The following is a 19,188-nucleotide window of genomic DNA, read 5'->3' on the forward strand; positions in this document are numbered from 1 at the left end:
CCCTCGGGATCTCTCCTCCTCCTTCCCCATCTGAGAGCCCCACTGTGACCCCAACTCCGAGCATCACTGGGCATGACACAGACCTCCCCTCTCTAACCCTCCCCTGCCTATGTGCCACCCTGCCTGAAATTTCACCATGATCACTTTCATTCATCCATCCACCTCCTTGGGATCCGAAATTCCAAGGGCACTTGCATTTATTCAGTTCCTGCCCTTGGCTGTCAAATCGCCCTTTGGCACCATTATCTCATACCTGAGGCTAAGTCCCTCAGCACTGAGTCTCCATTCCGCCTTCCCTGATTCTCTGACCTCCCCGAACCCAGGCCCTGGGGGCAGAGAAAAGGAGGAACCACTCCACACCTCACAGCACACACACTCACATGTATACATCATGTACACATGTGCGACACAGCCACAAAAACACACACCACAGGCTGGGCGCAGTGGCTCACACCTGTAATCCCAGTACATTGGGAGGCCGAGGCAGGCGGATCTCAAGGTCAGGAGATCGAGACCATCCTGGCCAACATGGTAAAACCCTGTCTCTACTGAAAATACAGAAATTAACTGGGCGTGGTGGTGCACGCCTGTAATCCCAGCTACTCAGGAGGCTGAGGCAGGAGAATTGGGAGAACTGCTTGAACCCCGCAGGCGGAGGTTGCAGTGAGCCAAGATCGCGCCACTGTACTCCAGCCTGGTAACAGAGTGAGACTCTGTCTCAAAAAAAAAAAAAAAAACACATGGACATCTTTATGCACAGACACATGTAGAAGGTACATGCCACACACACACACACCCGTGTACCGACTCACACACCATGACTCACAAACACGCCAGTAACAGTCACCATCCACTCTGCCCTTCCTTTCTCTATGCCAGGCTCTGTAACATGGTCTTTGCACACATCCTATCACACCATCAAAAGTGATCACCATCTCCACTGTGATAGACAGATAAAGACCATACCCCGTCAGGAACAATTTGGCTGCATGTAACAGAAAACTGGACCAAGAGAGACTTAAACAAATAAGCATTTAATTTTCATACAGAACCAGATGCTGGAGGGAATAGCTGTGGATGATTGTCTTGGCCTTTCCTTCATGGTAGCAAGGTGGCTGCCCCAGATCCAGCCATCACACCCACATTTATAGCAGGAAAATGGGGAGTGGGCTGCAAAACCTTCCCCAGAAACATCTCTACTGGATTTGCTTAGTTCCCTCTGGCCAGAGTTGGTCCCATGGTAGCCCCTAACAGCAAGGAAGGCTGGGAAATGAGCAAAAAGGATCATCACAATTGGCTGGGACCCGTTATGCTCCATCATCTGGGCCCTGGCATGCTGAGGCTCCAAACAAAATCTGGTCCTGTTAGCAAGGGGTGGGGAGCAAGGAGCTTTGGGAGACTGGTTGGCAACAACAGCAGGTGCTGCAGACCCTGGATTCTGCCATCATTCCACCCGTGTCCCTTCAGGAACTCGGGACACAGATGAGGGAGGCAGGAGTGGGCGGCCCAGCGCTTGAGCCCCAGGGGAATGACTGAGAGACATTAGCCAGGGCCAACGGCCAGACCCCACCCAGAGGCCATGTCACTGCCTAAAGGGTTAGGACCCCTGAGCCCCAGCCCAGCTCAAGTGCCCCCTGCCCTTTTTCAATTCAGCCTCCTGAGGGAGTCTAGCCCCTGGAGCCTCTCTGGCCACCACCTGGTCCACCTGGTCCCCTGGGCTGTCTAACTCACCTCCCAGGGGCCTGGGGTGCCTTCAGTGCCAATTGCCACTCAGATCCTGGGCTTGCCAACCACCCGAAGGCCCTGCCAGAGACTGCCTATCGCAAGACACTTGCCAGGGACCTACAGCGCCACCTTGGGAGCCAAGGCACACCCAGAAGTCTCGGCCCAAGCTTTGCCCAGCAGTTCAGGATTCATCGGGCACCCAGCTGGGGACACCAGGGTGTATCTGGATAGAGGAGACAATGGAGGGAGCGAAATCTGCAGAGAGACCAGAAAAGGACAGGATGGTCACCCCCACTTCTGCTCTCAGCCCACTCTCCTAGGTGGACACATGCCACAGAGGCGGTTTGGAGCAGGGTTTCTCTACCTCAACACCACTAACACTTAGGGCCAGAGAATTCTTTGTTGTGGAGCTGTCCTGTGCCTTGCGAGATATTTAACAGCATTCCTGGGCTCTACCCACAAGATTCCAGTAGCATCTTCCTGAATCATAAGAATCAAAAATGTCTCCGACATTGCCAGATGTCCGCTAGGAGACAAATCACCCCCACTTGAGAACCGCTAGTTTGGAGAAACTTCAAAAGCCAGAGAAGCCATAAAGAGACCTCAGCTGAGGCCAATCATCTGATCACATGCATCTGAATCTCTAGGTGGCTCCAGACCCATTTGGCAGTAATCTATGACTTCTAGAATCTTCGAGCTTTGAGGAAATTTAACAGCAATTCTTAAACCTCTTGTCAGTATAGCTACGGCTTACAGACTTCTGCTGACGGGGAGCTCATCCTACTAGAAGGCAGCTTCGTTCGTCTTGGAATTTTGAATTTTTGTTCCTATATCAAGCCAAATTCTGTCTCCTTGTAATATCCAACTTGTTCAACGTAGCCTTGGCCGCAAGGGCCCTCAGCATCACGGGAGCCCTCTGCCGCAGGACAGGCAGCACTGCAGAATGTCAGGGCCAGGGGCCCTGGTTCCTCCAAGCATCACAAGCGTCCAGACAGAGCCTACCAAGGCCTTGGAGAGGCCCCTGCCACGTCCCCAACCAAATTTGACACCATTCCCTCCTCTTCTCCACATTCCAGTCACACAGTCTCCCTTTCCTACCTTGAGCAGGTCAAGGCCTGTCTCCTGCTATCAGGCCTTTGCATATGCTGTCCCCTCTGCGGGAGTGATCTGCCACCTGCTCTTCTCCTAGCGAACTCCTGCTAGCCCTTCAGGTCCTTCACGTTACCTCCTCAGAGAAGCCTTCCCCGGCCAGCCTCTACTCCCCAGTCAACATCAGGGCTCTGACTTACTCTCCCATAACAACCTATACTTGCATACTCACCCTCATCCCCTACACACACAGTGTCCCAGACTCCCCGTCCCCCAGGACTCCCTCTGGACAAGTCTCTGTCACTCAAGTGGGCCCAGAGTTCACCCCATGCCCTCCTCTACTCGTTACCTCCCTGAGTCCCTGCTAAGTCTCCAAAGGCAGAATCAGGGCTCCTTCCCCAGTTCCCAGACCCATTGCATGTCACTACAAGGAGCAGAAATGCAAATAGAAGGGTTGGGGCTAGTCCAGCTGCCCAGAGATGGAACAGACTGCCACAGGAGGGAGGAACTCCCCATGGCTGTAGGCATGCAAGGTGAAGCCAGCCCATCAGTTGGCAGAGATGCTGGGAAGGGGTCAAGCATCAGTTCTGGGGTTGGACTGATGGGCCCAGAGTCCATGTGTCCCCTCCCCCAACTCCTCTGCACCCCCCATCCCGCCACCCCTGGTCAGAATCACAAGCCATAGCTGGGCCGGGGGCAGCGGCTCATGCCTGTAATCCTAGCACTTTGGGAGGTCAAGGCAGGCGGATCACTTGAGGTCAGGAGTTCGAAACCAGCCCGGCCAACATGGTGAAACCCCGCCTCCACTAAAAAAAAACACAAAAATTAGCCAGGCATGGTGGCAGGCGCCTGTAATCCCAGCTACTCAGGAGGCTGAGGCAGAAGAATCATTTGAACCCGGGGGGCGGAGGTTGCAGTGAGTCGAGGTCGCACCACTGCACTCCAGCCTGAGCAACAGAGCGAGACTCCATCTCAAAAAAAAAAAAAAAAAAGCCACAGCTGGCAGGTGCTGGTGTGTGGAAAGGAAGCTGCATATCACAGGCTATGCTCCAAGACTGCTCTAGACAAGTCAGGAGCGGATTTGGGTGGCCCATCTCCCCGTGGCCAGTTCTGGGCAGAACTGGAAGGCGTTATTCCAACCCTTTACCTGCCTAAAAGAAGCATTTAAGAGTATCAAAGAAACAAGGAGTCCAAAAGAGATAAAATAAAAATCCCCTACCAGAGCCTGAAGTTCCACCATGAGAGCATTGCCTGTGCTCAGGGAAGGCATTTCAGCCTTCCAGGGACTCCCGAAGAACCCCAGAGGATTGGGGCTGGGAGAGCTCTTCAGATCCATCATAGCCAGCCTCCAGGTGTTACTAATGGGAGACTGAATCCCAGAGAGGGCAAGACACTTGCCCAAGGTCACACAGCAAGCCAGTGGCAGGGTCAGAAACTGAAATCCACTCCCTCCACTCCTAGCTCTGTGCTGTCAGCCACCAAAGCCTGTCCCACTCCGCTCCCTCCCAGCTCCCCCATGTCTGGATGCCTGGACTCAGCCCCCACTCCTCCCATCCAAGGTTCCAGCCCCCAGACCCACCTGGAGGGGTCCTCCTCCGGGGAGAAGGGGCCCTGTAGCTTAATGACGTTGAGTTTCCCCTCAAAGACACCGTAGCTGAGGGTGACCTGGGCAGGGAGATAGAAGAGTGTTGGGGCATCACACTGGGTATCCCCACAAGGGGGCAGCATCCTGGCACAGGTGGAGGAGGGGTTTTAAGCTGCAGGGAAAGCTGCCCGGGAACCTGAAATTTCCCGCTGGTGGCGGGAGCCCACCCCACGCCCCAAGGCACTTCACAGCTGGAAGAGCACTGACATGCCCTTAATCCCATTTGCTCCCTCGAGAGTTGAGCTCCCCTGAGAAGCTGGAACAATACCCCCATCTACAGATTTGGAAACTGAGGCTCAACAGGAAAAGGCAGCTTTCCAGTAAGCTGCACGCCTGGACTAGAATGGAGGTTTTCTGAGACTCACTGGAGGGCCTTAGCACATCCCTCTTCACCCGGAGCCTCTACTCCACCAGGCAGTGACGACATGGATCATGATTTCAGTTCAGAGGCTGTAGAGCACAGTGGTTAAAGACTGTGGGCACAGGGACCACCCAGCTAGGGTTCCAGTGCCCCTCTGCCCCATATTAGCTGTGTGCCGTGGTCAGTTCAGCTCGCTGGGTCTCATTTTCCCCATCTATAGAATGGGGATAATGTTAGTACTGACCTCATGTGACTACTGTGAGGAACCAGAGAGTTAAAGAAGCGTGGCTGGGTGCGGTGGCTCATGCCTGTAATCCCAGCACTTTGGAAGGCTGAGGCAGGTGGATTACTTGAGGTCAGGAGTTCGAGACCAGCCTAGCCAACATGGTGAAACCCTGTCTCTACTAAAAATAGCCAGGCATGGTGGCGGGTGCCTGTATTCCTAGCTACTCAGGAGGCTGAGGCAGGAGAATCACTTGAACCCGGGAGGTGGAGGTTGCAGAGAGCCAAAATCGTGCCATTGTACTCCAACCTGGGCAACAGAGCGAGACTCTATCTCAAAAAAAAAAAAAAAAGAAGGGAAGGACCCCAGTGTGGTGCCTGGCATTGTGGGTACTCAGGATACCCTAACCATTAGGATGCCCTGGTTTGGGCTGCCTCAAATCTGCCTCTCTTTCCTGGCTTCAGGCCCTGCCATCCTAATGGGACCAACCTCATACCCCATGGGGTTCCAGGCCTGGCCAATCAACACTAACTCCAGGTGCTGGTAGGAGATGGGTCATCTGACCCAAGCCCAGTCATCAAATCAATGAACGCCAGCCCGGGGATCTGAAGGAAGGAGGCGCTCTCCTCCGATAGTGGGGGGAAAGCTGGGGCTGCCATCTTGCCAACATGAGGGCTGAGCCCACCTGAGGATGGGCCAACCTGGGGGAGAGCTTCTCAGTTTATGTGAGCCAACAATTTCCTTTTCAGGTTAGCCAGTTCATGTTGAGTTTCTGTCACACCGTTGGGCAGGAGATCCCGGGGACGCTCCCAGCCAGGACCATCTACAGTGTCAGAGGGCAGCCTCTCCGAGGCAGAGCCAGTTGGACCTGTATCACCTGCCAGGTGGTGGGATGGGGTCCCCCTCCTCCCCCAGCCTAACATAATGCTAAGCATCCCCCCGAAGACCCATTCCATCCTGGTAACCTTAGGGTTGGCAGGAACAGCACTGAGCAATGGATAGGGGAGTTTTGATGAAGGAGGGGGCTCCTAACAGGTAAAATTAGAAGGGCCAGCTGGGCTCCCCGGGAGGAATGTGGGGAGGATGGAAGACTGAGTGGAGGTATGGGTGGAGAGCAGGGTGGTGGGAACCTGAAGACAACCTCATCTCATTTGTTCAGGTCCTTCCCGGCATTTGAGGACCAGATCAAAGAATTTCAGCTTCACAAATGCTAATCCTTGAGGGTTAGAGGTGAAGGGGTTGAGTCCCTGTGTACCCTTAGGGTGTCCTTTGCCACCCTAGGCCTCAGTTTCCCCATCAATAGGGAACACCCAAGACCCATAATCTGGAGTTCCAGGTTTCTTTCAAATGCCAGGAGGGAGGGCTGGGGGGACCCCATGTTCCTTTGGTTCCCCCTTCCCATTTGCCACCTGCCCCCAAGGCCAGCTCACCTGTTCTGGGAGCTGTGCAGTCCTCAGCAGCTGCAGGGTCTCCAGGTGGGAGTGGAAGAGGGGGCTGGGCTGCAGGCGGCCGCCCAGCTTGCACTCAATGATATAGCCCATGGTGCAGTCATCAGGCAGCCGGATAAGAGCAGATGTGTCCATGAAACGGGAGCCACTGAGGGACAGAGCCAGACTACAGAAGCTGGCCCAGGCTCTCCACACCCAGAGCCGTGGGCCACCCCATGAAGGCCCTCCACTGGGACAAGCTGGCAGAGCAGAGCACCTGCCTCCTGCATACTGTATGACCTTGAGCAAGTCAGGAACCTTGGGGAGCCTCAGCCTCAGTCTCCTGTTCTGTGAAATGGGGATGCTAATGGCCGTGTCTTCATGGAGCTGTCGTGAGGATTAAACAGGGAATGGGAAGATGATGCCCTTTATAAATGTAGCCTTTCCTTCTCTCCCTGTCTTGTCATTCATTCATTCACTCATTTATTCATTGCTGGTGCCAGATACCATGCTAGGGCTGATGATACAGAGATGAGAAAGAAACGCTTCCTGCCCCCAACAGCAGCCCCTATTCTGGGGGGAGACAGAGCAGGGAGCAGGTCTTTCAAAGAGTGGTGCTAAGTCAGAGGGAAGCATGCTGCCTGGGGGTACAGGGAGAATCAGGAGGGCTTTCCAGAGGAGGTGGCAGCTTTTTTGTGTGTTTGCTTGTTTGTTTGTTTGTTTGTTTGTTTGTTTTTGAGACAGAGTCTCCCTTCATTGCCCAGGCTGGAGTGCAGTGGTGCAATCTCGGCTCACTGCAATCTCCGCCTCCTGGGTTTAAGCAATTCTCCTGTCTCAGCCTCCTGAATAGCTGGGACTACAGACACCCGCTGCCATGCCCGGCTAATCTTTGTATTTTTAGTAGAGACAGAGTTTCACCACGTTGGCCACGCTGGTTTTGAACTCCTAACCTCAAGTGAGTCACCCACCTCAGCCTCCCAAAGTGCTGGGATTACAGGCGTGAGCCACCTAAACAGAGTCTTGCAGGATGGGCTGGAGTCAGCCAGTGCTGAGGGGAGACAGGAACAGAGTCCCAGGCATGGACTTCAACTGGCCGCGTATACCCCATTAATGTCGCTGCCCTGGATGCTTGTCCAAGGGGCAAGTGGATGTGGAAATCCAGCCTGTACTCCCCTCCCCAGCCTGCACTCCCCTCCCCAGCCTGCGTGCCCTCAAGCTGCACCTGCAGGAGTTGGAGGGAGGGGGCTTTTTCTAATTCACACAAAGGTAATTTAGAGGTGGGCAGAAGCCTGGGTGGGGGCACCCCAGGCACACGGATGACCCTGGTCATGTGTACACACACAGTTCTGTGGACATGCCCCAGGACAATGAGCCTGCTCTTGTCCAGTATGAATCGCCTGGGGGGCCCCTCCCAGCCAGAGCAAGGCAGGGCAGGCTTGGGTAGTAGCAAGGCTTGCAGACCTTGGAGCCAAACCCAGCAGCTGAGTGACCTTGAACCTGGCTGACCTCAGACTGGCTTAATCTCAGTGCCTCAGTTGCCTGAGATCTAGAAACAAGACTAACGCCACCTTCTCGCCCAGGTGTTGTGATCCTCTTGATGGAGCACAGAGCTGGCTCAGAGTCAGTCCTCAATACAAGGGAGTGGCTGCTGATGGTGCTGTTAATAATAATAACAGCCCGGAAAGACCTCCAGAAGCCAGGCCTCGCCACTTCTAGAACACCTGTGTCCCACCCCCACCCACACTGCGGCCTCCACTACCCCTGAGATCCCCTCATAATATTAGGAGTAATATCATCTCCCTTAGATGGCCCAGTGTATACTGGACTGTCCCAGCTCAAATACCACCTCTTCCTGGAAGCCTTCCCTTCTTCCCTCACCCAGAAGGCCCTTCTCCCTCCTCTGAAGACCCTTAGATTTGGCCTTCACCTCCCCTACGGCATTGACCAGTCAGAAAAGGGCAGTAAATAGCACCTACCAGGGCCTGCCCAGACATTTTCTCATTTAACCCTTACCACACCGTTGGCCACTGCATTATCAGGTCCATGTGCCGACGGGGGGACTGGGGCTCTTGGAGATGACATGACTTGCCTGTGAGTGGCACGTCATGCGCTCAGCCGTGCAGCCCCTGAGGGCAGGTGGCAGGTGGCTTGTTCACCACCAACTGCCGCTCTGTGACACACACAAATGAGGAGCAGCTTCTCCTGAGCTCACTCTCAAAGCCCTTCCTGCTGCAAAGGCCCCTCCTGTACCCCAGCTGCCACCCCCTCCCTGCCTTCCTGCCCACCCCTGGGTCTCTGCTTACCTGGCCCATGGAGCCATCTTCAAAGCCAGTTTGCGATTGATGCAGAAGCCAGCACCCCCAGTGGCAAACCAGAACTGTACCAGCCTCTGAGGGAGAGGAAGGCCAAAGGGCAGAGTGAGCCTGGTGGCAGCTGTGGGGAAAAGGGACAGCCAGGCCACCCTTCACCCCCAATCAGCATGGCTCAAAAGCCCTTTATTTTGAATCTCACTAGAGTCTTGCTACAACCTGGCATTATTGCACGCATTCTACAGATAAGAAAACAGAGGCCCGAAGTCACATAGTTAATTATGAGTGGTGAGGTCACTGATCAGACTCAAGTCCAGCTGAATTCCAGTTAAAGGGGACAGGTGTTGTTTTACCCACCCGGCCACCATGCCCCTTTCCCCTGAGAAAGGTCTCTACCTCACTCCATGTGGCTTGGGAGGGGCTGCCGAACATGGCACCTGCTCTCCTGGGCCACAGAGGTGGGCCTAGGTTGACGGGGCCTGAGTGTGCATAGGAAAGATGTGGCTGGGAAACAAAGGTCGGGCTGTGTCCAATACAAATCACTAACACTTTTTTTTTTTAAGAGACAGAGTCTTGCTCTGTTGCCCAGGCTCAAGTGCAGTGGCACCATCTCTGCTCACTGCAACCTCCGCCTCCCAGGTTCAAGCGATTCTCCAGCCTCAGCTTCCCAAATAGCGGGAACTACAGACGTGCGCCACCACACCCAACTAATTTTTGTATTTTTTAGTAGAGACAGGGTTTAACTATTTGTTGGCCAGGCTGGTCTCAAACTCCTGACCTCAGGTGATTCACCCGCCTCGGCCTCCCAAAGTGCTGGGATTACAGACATGAGCCACCGCGCCCGGCCTCAGATCACTAACACTTTCTAGTGTTGACTTCGTGCCAGGTCTCATTCCAAGGACTTGGAGAGATGACCTCATTTCATTCTTTCTTCTGTGTTCACAACCACTCTTTGAGTAGGGGCTGTTATTACCCATTTCACAGATTAGGAAACTGAGGCACAGAGAGGTGAGGTGACCTCAGTCAAGGTCACAAAGCCAGGAGGTGGCAGGGCTGCCGTGTAAACCCAGGGAGTCAGGCTCCAGTGTGCAGTTCTCCGCCCCAGAGGCAAACTGCTTAGGCAGAGGTGAGTGGCCAGCAGTGAAGTGGTGTGAGAGCCTGGGGGACCCCCTGGCTCCCCTGGAATCACTCATACACAGAGCCCTAGGGCCCAGAAGAATTTAATTAAGGCTCAGAGGCTGATTAGCTACTGATAATTAAGGCTCTGTGTTTTCTGCTTTTGGTTTTCCTAATGAAGCAGATGGGGACCTGGGAAGGGAGGTTGAGCCCCGCTGTGTGCCCAGCTCCTGCACCAGGCACTGCCTCTAGAGAGGGACCTCCCGACCTGTCTTCTTCCTGGAGCCAAGGGAGTCCTAGGGCCAGGACCACTCTAACACCTGATGCCCAGGGGGTCCTGGGGACAGGGAGAGAACCATGCAATATTTGGGACATACTTATACTAAAAACTTCCTCATTATTTATTGGAAAGTCAAGTTTAACTGGATGTAGTGGTTTTTCATTTATTTGTTTAATGAATCTGGCAACCCAAATCAGTGTCCATCCAGGTCAGGAACTGAGGTGGGTACAGAGCCCCCTGTTGTGCCAGGTGTCGACTCTTCAGTCACAGGCTAGTGGAGGTGTCTGGAGAGAGAGGGTGCCCAAGGAGGGGAAGGTGGGGAAGGGTTCTGGGGCTCAGGCGGCAGCAATCACCCAGCCCCACAGTATTCAGCAATTTTTTTTTTTTTTTGACGGAGGGACGGAGTCTCGCTCTGCCGCCCAGGCTGGAGTGCAGTGGCACAATCTCAGCTCACTGCAACCTCTGCCTCCTGGGTTCAAGCGATTCTCCTCTCTCAGCCTCCCGAGTAGCTGGGACTACAGGTGCCCGCCACCATGCCCAGCTAATTTTTGTATTTTTAGTAGAGACGGGGTTTCACCATATTGGTCAGGCTGGTCTCAAACTCTTGACCTCAGGTCACCCACCCACCTCAGCCTCCCAAAGTGCTGGGATTACAGGCATGAGCCACTGCCCCCAGCCATTCCAGCATTTTAACAACCTGCACACCTACATGGGGACAACCAGGTGACTGGGAGCCCTGCTGTGGTGTCACACAGCCTCAGCTCACCTGGATGCTCCCTAAGTGACCAGGACAAGCCGTGGTTCCTGGGGGATGGAGGCCTCACTATGTACTGTGTCTGTGCCACGACTGCATGATCTCAGTCTCCCCATTTCACAGAGGAAGAGACTGAGGGTTGAAGAGGGGAAGCTACCAGCCCAAACCCACATGGGGCCAAACCTGAAACCCAGAACCCCTCTCACCTCTCTAGCACACCCCCACCCCCAGGACCGGCCTGGCCCTTGGGATCAGCGGGCCAAGGGGCAAAGGAGGAGGAGAGGGACCCACCGTGCGGTTGTGGGGCTGTGGCTCTGAGGCATGGATGGGCCGGTTCAGGCTGGGCCTTCCCACATAGACGTCGCGGGCCAGCGGGAAGGCTCTCAGAAGCTGCAGCAGCGCCCTTGGGTTCACATAGTTGTCATCGTCCACATGGCAGAACCACCTGTAGGGATGAAACAGGGACAGTGAACTTGTTGGGGGGGGTTCCAAGCCAGGGTCCCCAAGCACCCCCACAGTCGGTCAACAGTGACAGAATGGGGGTAGGGGTGGGAGAGGCTGACATTTAAGGCATCTGTTTTGTGCCAAGTTGCATATTGTGTAAGCTCATGAAGAGGGTACCCACTTCACAGTTGAGGACCAAGACTGAGAGGTTAAGACACTCGCCCTGGCCAGGTGTGGCGGCTCACGCCTGTAAGCCCAGCACTTTAGGAGGCCGAGGCAGGCGAATCACCTGAGGTCAGGAGTTTGAGACCAGCCTGGCCAACACGGTGAAACCCCGTCTCTACTAAAATTACAAAAGTTAACCAGGCATGATGGTGGGCATCTGTTATCCCAGCTACTTGGGAGGCTGAGGCAGGAGAATCGCTTGAATCCAGGAGCGGAGGTTGCAATGAGCTGAGACTGCACCATTTGCACTCCAGCCTGGGCAAGAAGAGCGAAACTCTGTCTCAAAAAAAAAAGTCATTTTCCCAAGGTCACATACCCAATCCTGAATGTCAGGACTGGAACCCAGCTGGACTTCCCAGCCATCTGCCCACTGCCTGGTAGAGGAGTGGGGGCTGAAGTCAGACCCCAGGAGGCCCAGCGGTTATTTTCACTGGGCCCAGACCACACTTATCCCCAGAGACCCAGGAACACTCGCCTAAGCCCACTGGCCAAGAAGGTGTCGAACTCAGCAGCCATCTTGCAGGACAGAGCTGGGTGGCTGTGTTCCGCAGAGCAGTTGGTGACCACAAGGTGGGACCCTGGAGAAGTGAGGAGGAGTCAGGGGACCCTGCCCAGGTCCCCCCTTCAGAGCCCTGAACACAGAATACAGAGCAAGGCTGGGCTACAGGGACTCTGGAGCAGCCCGCCCACTCCCATTTTACACATGGTAGCACTGAGACCCGGGGAAGGCAGACCTGCCCAGGACCACAGAGCTAGTGGACAGCAGGCTGGGCTGGGACTCAGGTGTCCAGGGCCTTGTCCGGCACAGCTCCTCCCCATACCCACGCCCACACCAGTTTCCAGGGAAGAGGCCCACTTCCCTCCTGGGCAAAGGGGAATCTCCACATGCCAAGGGTGGGCGGTCCATTTCCTGGGAACCCTCAGGCCAGGGCACAGCCGCCCCAGCCTTCCCAGGCAACAGCTAAAGTCCCCCACCACACCCAGGCCGGGCAGAGTTACCCAGTCTCTCCTGGAGGCCTTTGTCTGGGCTGTCGGTGAAGACAAATGTCTAGGAAGGAGAAGAAGGGGTCAGGACTCACATCGGCCCAAGGGACACCCCAGACCAATCCACAGCCCACCACCACCAGGCCCCAGATGGACTCTGTACTCCTCCAGTGACAGACACACCCCTCTCATGGTCACACGCTCCTTTAGGACAACATACAACACATACAACCCAGCTTTTGTAGACACACAACTTCAGGGTGTACACAGCCCACAGTCTAAACACATACACTCACTCCCTTTCCAGAGCAGCACCACAGGGACCCAACCACAGCCACACACCTGGGCAGCATCTCACCCTCTTCTATCACACACACACACACACACACACAAAATCTCTCTCTCACACACACACACACACAATCACAGCTGCACTCGGCTCCTCCACAATCACATAACACAACCTTAAACCCATTATCAGGACACAAACTCTATGTGAACAGACACACGCCCACACCATGGGACACCACGCCACTAGGGAGACGTCACACCTTCACAGCCACACAAACCCCCTGTGCAAGCCATCTCGGAAATGCTGCCTCACAACCCAGTCCAGCTCTCCCAGATTGGACATGCACGTGCCCGCAACGACCCTCAAACCTCACGAGGCAGGCGTTGTCATCTGTTCCCTTCCCAGATGACAAAAAGGAGGCTGAGTGATGGACCAGGATTGGCAAGTGCCAGGCTGAGATTCAAACCCATAGGCCCCGGACCTCTCCCCACGGCCTCCCAGGCAGCTAAAGCTGCTCAGCCCTTACATAATCCAAGCTCAGACTCTGAATGAGAGGTAGAGGAAGTACATGGATGCGACAAAGACAAGCCAGGCTGGGGACAAAGACAAGTCAGGCTGGGGACTGGTGTCCTTCCCATTCCACGCCCGGCCCAACATGGCAGAGCTTCTCAGCTGCCCAAGTGGGTCCTCTCACCCATTGAGCATCAAGGGCCTTTGAGGGCCTCCCCGGCCCTGGGACTGCCCGGCCCAGGACTCAGGACAATTCCGGACCGTTTCCAAGTGTCCCACCTCTTTCAAGCCCCCAGACTCTCTCCGCCCCCACTGGGGCCACACTCGTGGCTTAACCCTGTCCTCCTTTGAAGCTCAGCGCCTCCAACTGCAATGCTCCCCTCTGCTTACCCAAAATCCCCTCCCTCCTTTCCAGTAATTAGCCCTTCAGATCAGAACAGTCCCCGCCTTGATCCTCAGTTTACCCATCTACAAAAGGGGGATAGTAGTGGCTGTGAGAATAAAAGAAGATTGTGTGTAAAAGAGCAAGGAAGAGTTGACAGTGAAGTCAGGCTCAACTACTTGTATTTCAGGGTACACTGAGGCATAGGAGGCCAGGAGGCCAGGAGCCAGGTTTGACACAGGAAGGCGCAGGAGGGAGCCAGGCTATCTCCCAAGGCCCATGGCCACAGCCCTGCTTCTGAGCCACTATCACCTCTCACTGGACTATTGTAAGACTCTGCCTCATTCCCTCAGATATGTTTCCCTGCCAGGACCAGAATCGAGTAACACCCAGCTCCACCCACCAGCCACTAACACCTTTCATGGCTCCCTACTACTCTTGGGATAAAGGCCAGCCTCCCTAAGTGTGGCCAGTGAGGGGCCACCTGGCCACCCTGCCTGATGTAGTCTGATCTCATTACTTCCTGTCCACCCCTGGGGCTTCTCTGTCTGTCTGTCTCTCTCTCTCTCTCTCTCACACACACACACACGCACACACACGCACACACACATACACACACACGCGCACGCGCGCACGCCTCTGAGCCTCTGCACATGCTATGCCCTCTTTCCACCCTCTAGCTCCCAGCTCAGGCATCACCTCCCCCAGGAAGCCTTCCCTGACACCCCTCCAGCTACTTTAGAGGCCCCTGCTATGTGTTCCTCAGCCCTCTGTTTCTCCTGTCACTAACAGCAGTTAGCAAAACTCCCTGGTTACAGAAATTTCTCTCCCCGTCTCTTCCACCAGACTATGGCATCCTGGAGGCCACAGGCTGGGTCCAATTTGTCTCCTTGTTCCGGCACCTGGCTCTCCTCAGGAAGGCCTGTGCAGCATCCACCCTCCGAGCCTCTCTCCCTGGGGTCTGTCTCCCACCGTCAGATTTAGCGAATGCTGGAGGTCTCTGGATTTCCGCAGGGGGAAATGGTGGTGGTCCAAGGCTAGACCCTGGTCCGCTTCTCCATGAAGCCCACTCCGTCAGTGACGCCATGCAGCCTCTCAGCTTTAAACACCATCAGGGAGCTGGAGACTCGTGGACACCACCAGCCCTAGCCTCTCCCTGAGCTCCAAACTGTCAAATCCCCTGAAACCATGACATCTCCTGGGGGGCTTAGCACATCAAGACTGAGCCTCCGTTCTCCCCAAGACCTGCTCCTCCCTCTCACTGGTTGGGACCCAAAACCTCAGACTCCCCACTCCTCCTCTCTTCCTCTCACACCTCTTCCCGAGCCTATCATCAATTCTGCTCACCAGCCTCCAAATCGTCTGGGACGCTGCTCTTCCCTCCGGCCCGCCCGGCCACCTAGTCCCCGCCACTGTCGTCACCTGCTGCCTGCTTTGCTGCAGGCCCTCCTCCCTGGCCTCCCTGCTCCCTGCCTCCGCCCCAAGTCTGTTTTCAACACAGCCTCAAGGGATCCTATAAAAGAAACCAGGCCTTTCCTGCCCTGCCCTCGACAAACTTTTGCCACCAAACAGCCACCAGATAGTGAAACACTCTCAAGCTTGGAGCATGGGCCAAATGGGCTGAGGACTGTTTCCCGGTGAAGATCTAGTAAGCCTGAATAAAGCAGGAGAATAGGCACTTTGGGAGGCCAAGGCGGGTGGATCATTTGAGGCCAGCAGTTCAAGACCAGCCTGGCCAACATGGCAAAACCCCATCTCTACTAAAAATAGAAAAATTAGCCAGGCGTGGTGCGCATGCCTGTAGTCCAAGCTACTCAGGAAGCTGAGGATCACTTGAAACCAGGAGGCGGAGGTTGCAGTGAGCCAGGATCGTGCCACTGCACTCCAGCCTGGGCAACAGAGTGAGACTCTGTCTCAAAAAAAACAAAACAAAACAAAACACCAGCAGCCGTGAACAGAGTGAGGGAGAGAGCCGGGAAGGGGAGTCCAGGTCCAGAGGGGGTGGGGGCACAGGAGAGGGCAGTGAGGCTGGTGCTTTCAGTCCCTGGGAATCCTAAGGTTGGCACAGAGCGATGGGCAGAGTTTCTTTGGAGCCAAGGGCTGCATTTGACTTGTTTAAGGAGGGGAGCTGACAATGGTGAAAACTTCACAGGCAGCCGCGGGAAACAAAGGGACACGCAGCCTGCTGGGGCAGGGGAGGGGTGGCCGGGGACCATCTGCTGCAGAGGAGGGGAATGGTGGGGCTGCTGCCACCTCTCCCCCCAACAAGGGGACCATAGGGAGGAGAAAGGCTCGCCTTGAGCACAAAACCTGCCTCCCCCAGCCCACCCCCTCAGCCCAGGACAAAGGCCGCACACGAGTCCCGGCCCCTGCCACAAGGCCCACCTGCCACCCGACTGCCCTTAACCAGCCAGGCGGGCGCCCAGCGCTGCAGTTAACCAGCTCAGGCCCGGTCCAGACACTCCTGCCCTGTGCAGATGGGGAAACTGCGGGCCGAAAGGGGAGGGCCTTGGCTGAGGTCACAGAGAGAAGTGAGCCAAACGGTGAGAGACGTGGGGTAGCGAGCGAGGGCCTCCCTGTCCTCCCACCTCCTCCTCCATCTCAGCATCCTTCCTTCTTTCAACTTCAAGGACAAGATTTCTAGAGTCTGCCCCTCACCCCTCGGGTCCAGCTGAGTGGATTCATCTCCCACTTCGGCTGAACCCTGCTCAATGTTTGCACTGTAAGGCGGGAGCATCACGGCCATCACAGCCAATCTCTGGGGCTTACTGTGAGGGTGAAACAAGCAACTCGCCTGGTCTACAGCCCTGAGCATCGGCATAGCTGCCAGCACCCCCACTCCCACCCCACTGCCTGATTCACATGTGGGATCGAGCTTGGGACATGAAAGGGGTTGTTCTTGCCTGCATTTGCTGGCCTGGTACTGCCAGGCACAGCCACGCAGGCTGAAGGCCAAGGACCCTCTCCTGTAGCCCAGTGACCCAGGCCTCACAGGGCTCCCAAGTCTCAGCAGGGGAGAAAAGCACCCAACCAGGAGCGAGGTTCTAGGTCCCACTGGGCTCTGTCCCCTCAGGCCTTCTGCGTGACACCACGCCAGCCAGCACTTCCTCCTCTCTGGCCTCAGTTTCCTCATCCGGGGCAAGGGCACTACCGCGGTGATGGAGACAAGACAGGAAAGGGCCGTGGGCCATGTGAGGCCACGCTCCTGGGTACACAGACGCATAAACAGGAAGGCCTGCGGGAGGGTCCGCCTCGGCGGCTTCCGCAGGAAGAACCAGGATCTCCCCAAGATGAGAAGCCGTGTGGGGCCCAGAGAAGAGCTGGGGTGCTGGGGGCCAGCTGGGGAAGAGTTAATCCCAAGTACGAGGGCAGAAATCAGGGCAGGGTGCCCCTCCCCAGGAGGGCCTGGCCTCTGCCAGCCATCCTCTCCCCCTCCTTTTGGTCTTCCAGGAGGTCTCGACTATCTCCAAAGACTCAGTCACTTCCTCCCACTGAGCCAGCCGCCAAAGAGGGGACGGATGTGTGTGTGTGTGTGTGTGTGTGTGTGTGTGTGTGTGTGTGTGTGTGTACCCGTTCTCCACCTCCCCCATCAACGGTCCCGAACACCAACATCACTAACTTTGCTTAAGGAAGATACTGGATGCGAGGAGGGAAAGGACTGGAAGGAACTTGGCTCGCCGGAGCTGCACAGCCATGTGACAGACATGCCTCTTGTCACACACATCTAGCACACTCCAGTTCCGTGCATGTGAGCACACACACACACACACAATCCCACGTGCCAGGCAGGCCTCCCCGACCTCCGGCCCACCACTGCCTCAGCCGCCACCCTCGTGGCATGTGCTCTCCTTCCCTCCCTCGGAAGCAGTCCGCAGGAAGCCAACACAGGAGGCCAGACATGGCGGCCTCGGCACACCCGGGGCAGCAGAGACACAGCGGCAGGGGCTATCGGGAAGGCCGAAGGGATGCCTCCCCCAAGAACAGACCCCACCTAGACATTCTCCTCCCGTCCTCCACCCTCAGAGCCTGGGCAGGACAGCACCTAGGGCCTGGGTGGGACAGCCTGGCCTGGGCACGGGTCTGGGTCAGGACCTCTTGGAGGCCTCCACCCCAGCTGCCCAACACCCACCATTACCCCTGATGCCAGGCTGGGCCTGGGTGGCTAGGAGCGAAGCCCCCACGGGAGCAGCTAGGAATAGAAGAACCCCCAGGAGGGACCCGGGAGCCTGGAGCAGGGGCCCAGCCTGGCCCCCAAAAGTGGTGGAGCGGTAGGACCTGGGTGCACCTGGAGTCAGGACCAGTACAGGGCACAGGCAGGGCCGCAGGCAGCCCCTAAAGCCCGGAAGAAGGAGAGAGGAAGAGGATCCCTGATTAGGCAGGTATTGGGCAGCTTCTCCCATGAGGCAGTCAGGGACCCCAGCCCAGTAGAAAGGCCTCTGAGAACCCCTTAGGCCAGGGGCCACCCCCCGGGCCCAATGTCACCCACTTGTCACCTGTTCCCTGGTCCTGGAAACCCACGTGTCAAGCAGCAGCTCCAGGCGCAAGCGGTGGAAAGCCCGGGTCGTCTTCACTGCAATGAAGACATCGTGTAGCTGTAGCTCAGGGGGCCCTGGGCTCGGCTGGCTCAGCTCGGGGGTCTCCTGTACCCGCTGCGGGGACAGGTTCAAGTGGTACCGCAGACACAGGAGCCCCATGCACAGGAGGGTGAGGAGGGCTCCAGCCAGGCCCCGCAGGGGCCGGCACTGCATTGGTTGGCCCTGGGACCCCAGACAGCTCAGCCCCCAGATCCCAACCAGACAGGGAGGGGAAGCTGGTCAGGCAGGGGCTCCAGCAGAGGCAAAAGTCTGGCAGGCATCAGGGGCTGGCAAGGAGGGAAGAGGTAGGAGCTGAGGCTCTGGACCCAGAGGCTGAGCCATGGCAGCACGATCTCGACCGCCGCCAGCCCTCCACCTGCTCCCGCTGTCCTGCCTTCCGCAGCCTCCGGGACCGCCTGGCCCCGCCCCGCTTAGCCCGGGGGGCGGGGCCAGACGAAGGGAACCCCAGACAGAGGCGGCTGAAAGGAGGCACCAGCAGAAAGGGCAGCCCCGGCTCTGCCAGCTGCTGCGGTGGGAGGAAGTCACAACAAACCCTCCGTGCCCGGTGGAAGGGAGTGTCCTCCAGCACCATCCACTCCCCCAGAGAGCTGTCAGCTTGGCCCATTCAACACCCATTACTTTGGTGTCCTGCTTCACCCAGCCCCCAGTTTTTGCTCACAGGTTTCCTCCGGGATGCTCTCCCGTCTTCCACCAGCCTCACCCACATTCCCTCCACTAGGCTGAGTTCTATCTGGACTTCAAAGCTTAAGGGTTCCCTCCTCCAGGAAGCCTTCCGTGATAACCTCTTAACCTCTGGGGCTCCCACAGTTGTTTGCTCAGTTCCTGAG

At 56.4% G+C, this 19,188-nt stretch overlaps 1 protein-coding gene across 2 annotated transcripts; it reads right to left on the reverse strand.

The window, feature by feature from the left end:
* Window positions 1-612: 612 nt before the first annotated feature.
* MFNG (MFNG O-fucosylpeptide 3-beta-N-acetylglucosaminyltransferase) lies at window positions 613-19,057 on the reverse strand. Of its 2 annotated transcripts, XM_055374573.2 has the most exons (8): window positions 18,260-19,055; window positions 12,598-12,646; window positions 12,074-12,176; window positions 11,221-11,374; window positions 8,774-8,859; window positions 6,474-6,639; window positions 4,394-4,479; window positions 616-1,980 (listed from the first exon to the last, which is right to left on the reverse strand). In XM_055374573.2, the coding sequence occupies exons 1-8, from the start codon at window positions 18,512-18,514 to the stop codon at window positions 1,914-1,916; spliced, it is 966 nt and encodes a 321-aa protein (XP_055230548.1). In that variant the 5' UTR covers window positions 18,515-19,055; the 3' UTR covers window positions 616-1,913. The 2 variants fall into 2 exon arrangements, with proteins under 2 accessions (XP_055230549.1, XP_055230548.1); XM_055374574.2 differs by lacking the exon at window positions 4,394-4,479 and having other exon boundaries at window positions 613-1,980; window positions 18,260-19,057.
* Window positions 19,058-19,188: the final 131 nt, after the last annotated feature.

Source organism: Gorilla gorilla, chromosome 23, assembly GCF_029281585.2.
Source record: "Gorilla gorilla gorilla isolate KB3781 chromosome 23, NHGRI_mGorGor1-v2.1_pri, whole genome shotgun sequence".
In the NCBI taxonomy this organism is placed as follows: domain Eukaryota; kingdom Metazoa; phylum Chordata; class Mammalia; order Primates; family Hominidae; genus Gorilla; species Gorilla gorilla.

Coding starts and splice junctions, on each gene's coding strand:
- MFNG (XM_055374573.2), bottom strand. CDS start 18,514: ATGCAGTGCCGGCCCCTGCGGGGCCTGGCTGGAGCCCTCCTCACCCTC. Junction 12,177..12,597: donor AGGCCTCCAGGAGAGACTGG/GTAACTCTGCCC, acceptor TCACTTCTCCAG/GGTCCCACCTTGTGGTCACC. Junction 4,480..6,473: donor CTGCACAGCTCCCAGAACAG/GTGAGCTGGCCT, acceptor CTCCCTGCCCAG/GTCACCCTCAGCTACGGTGT.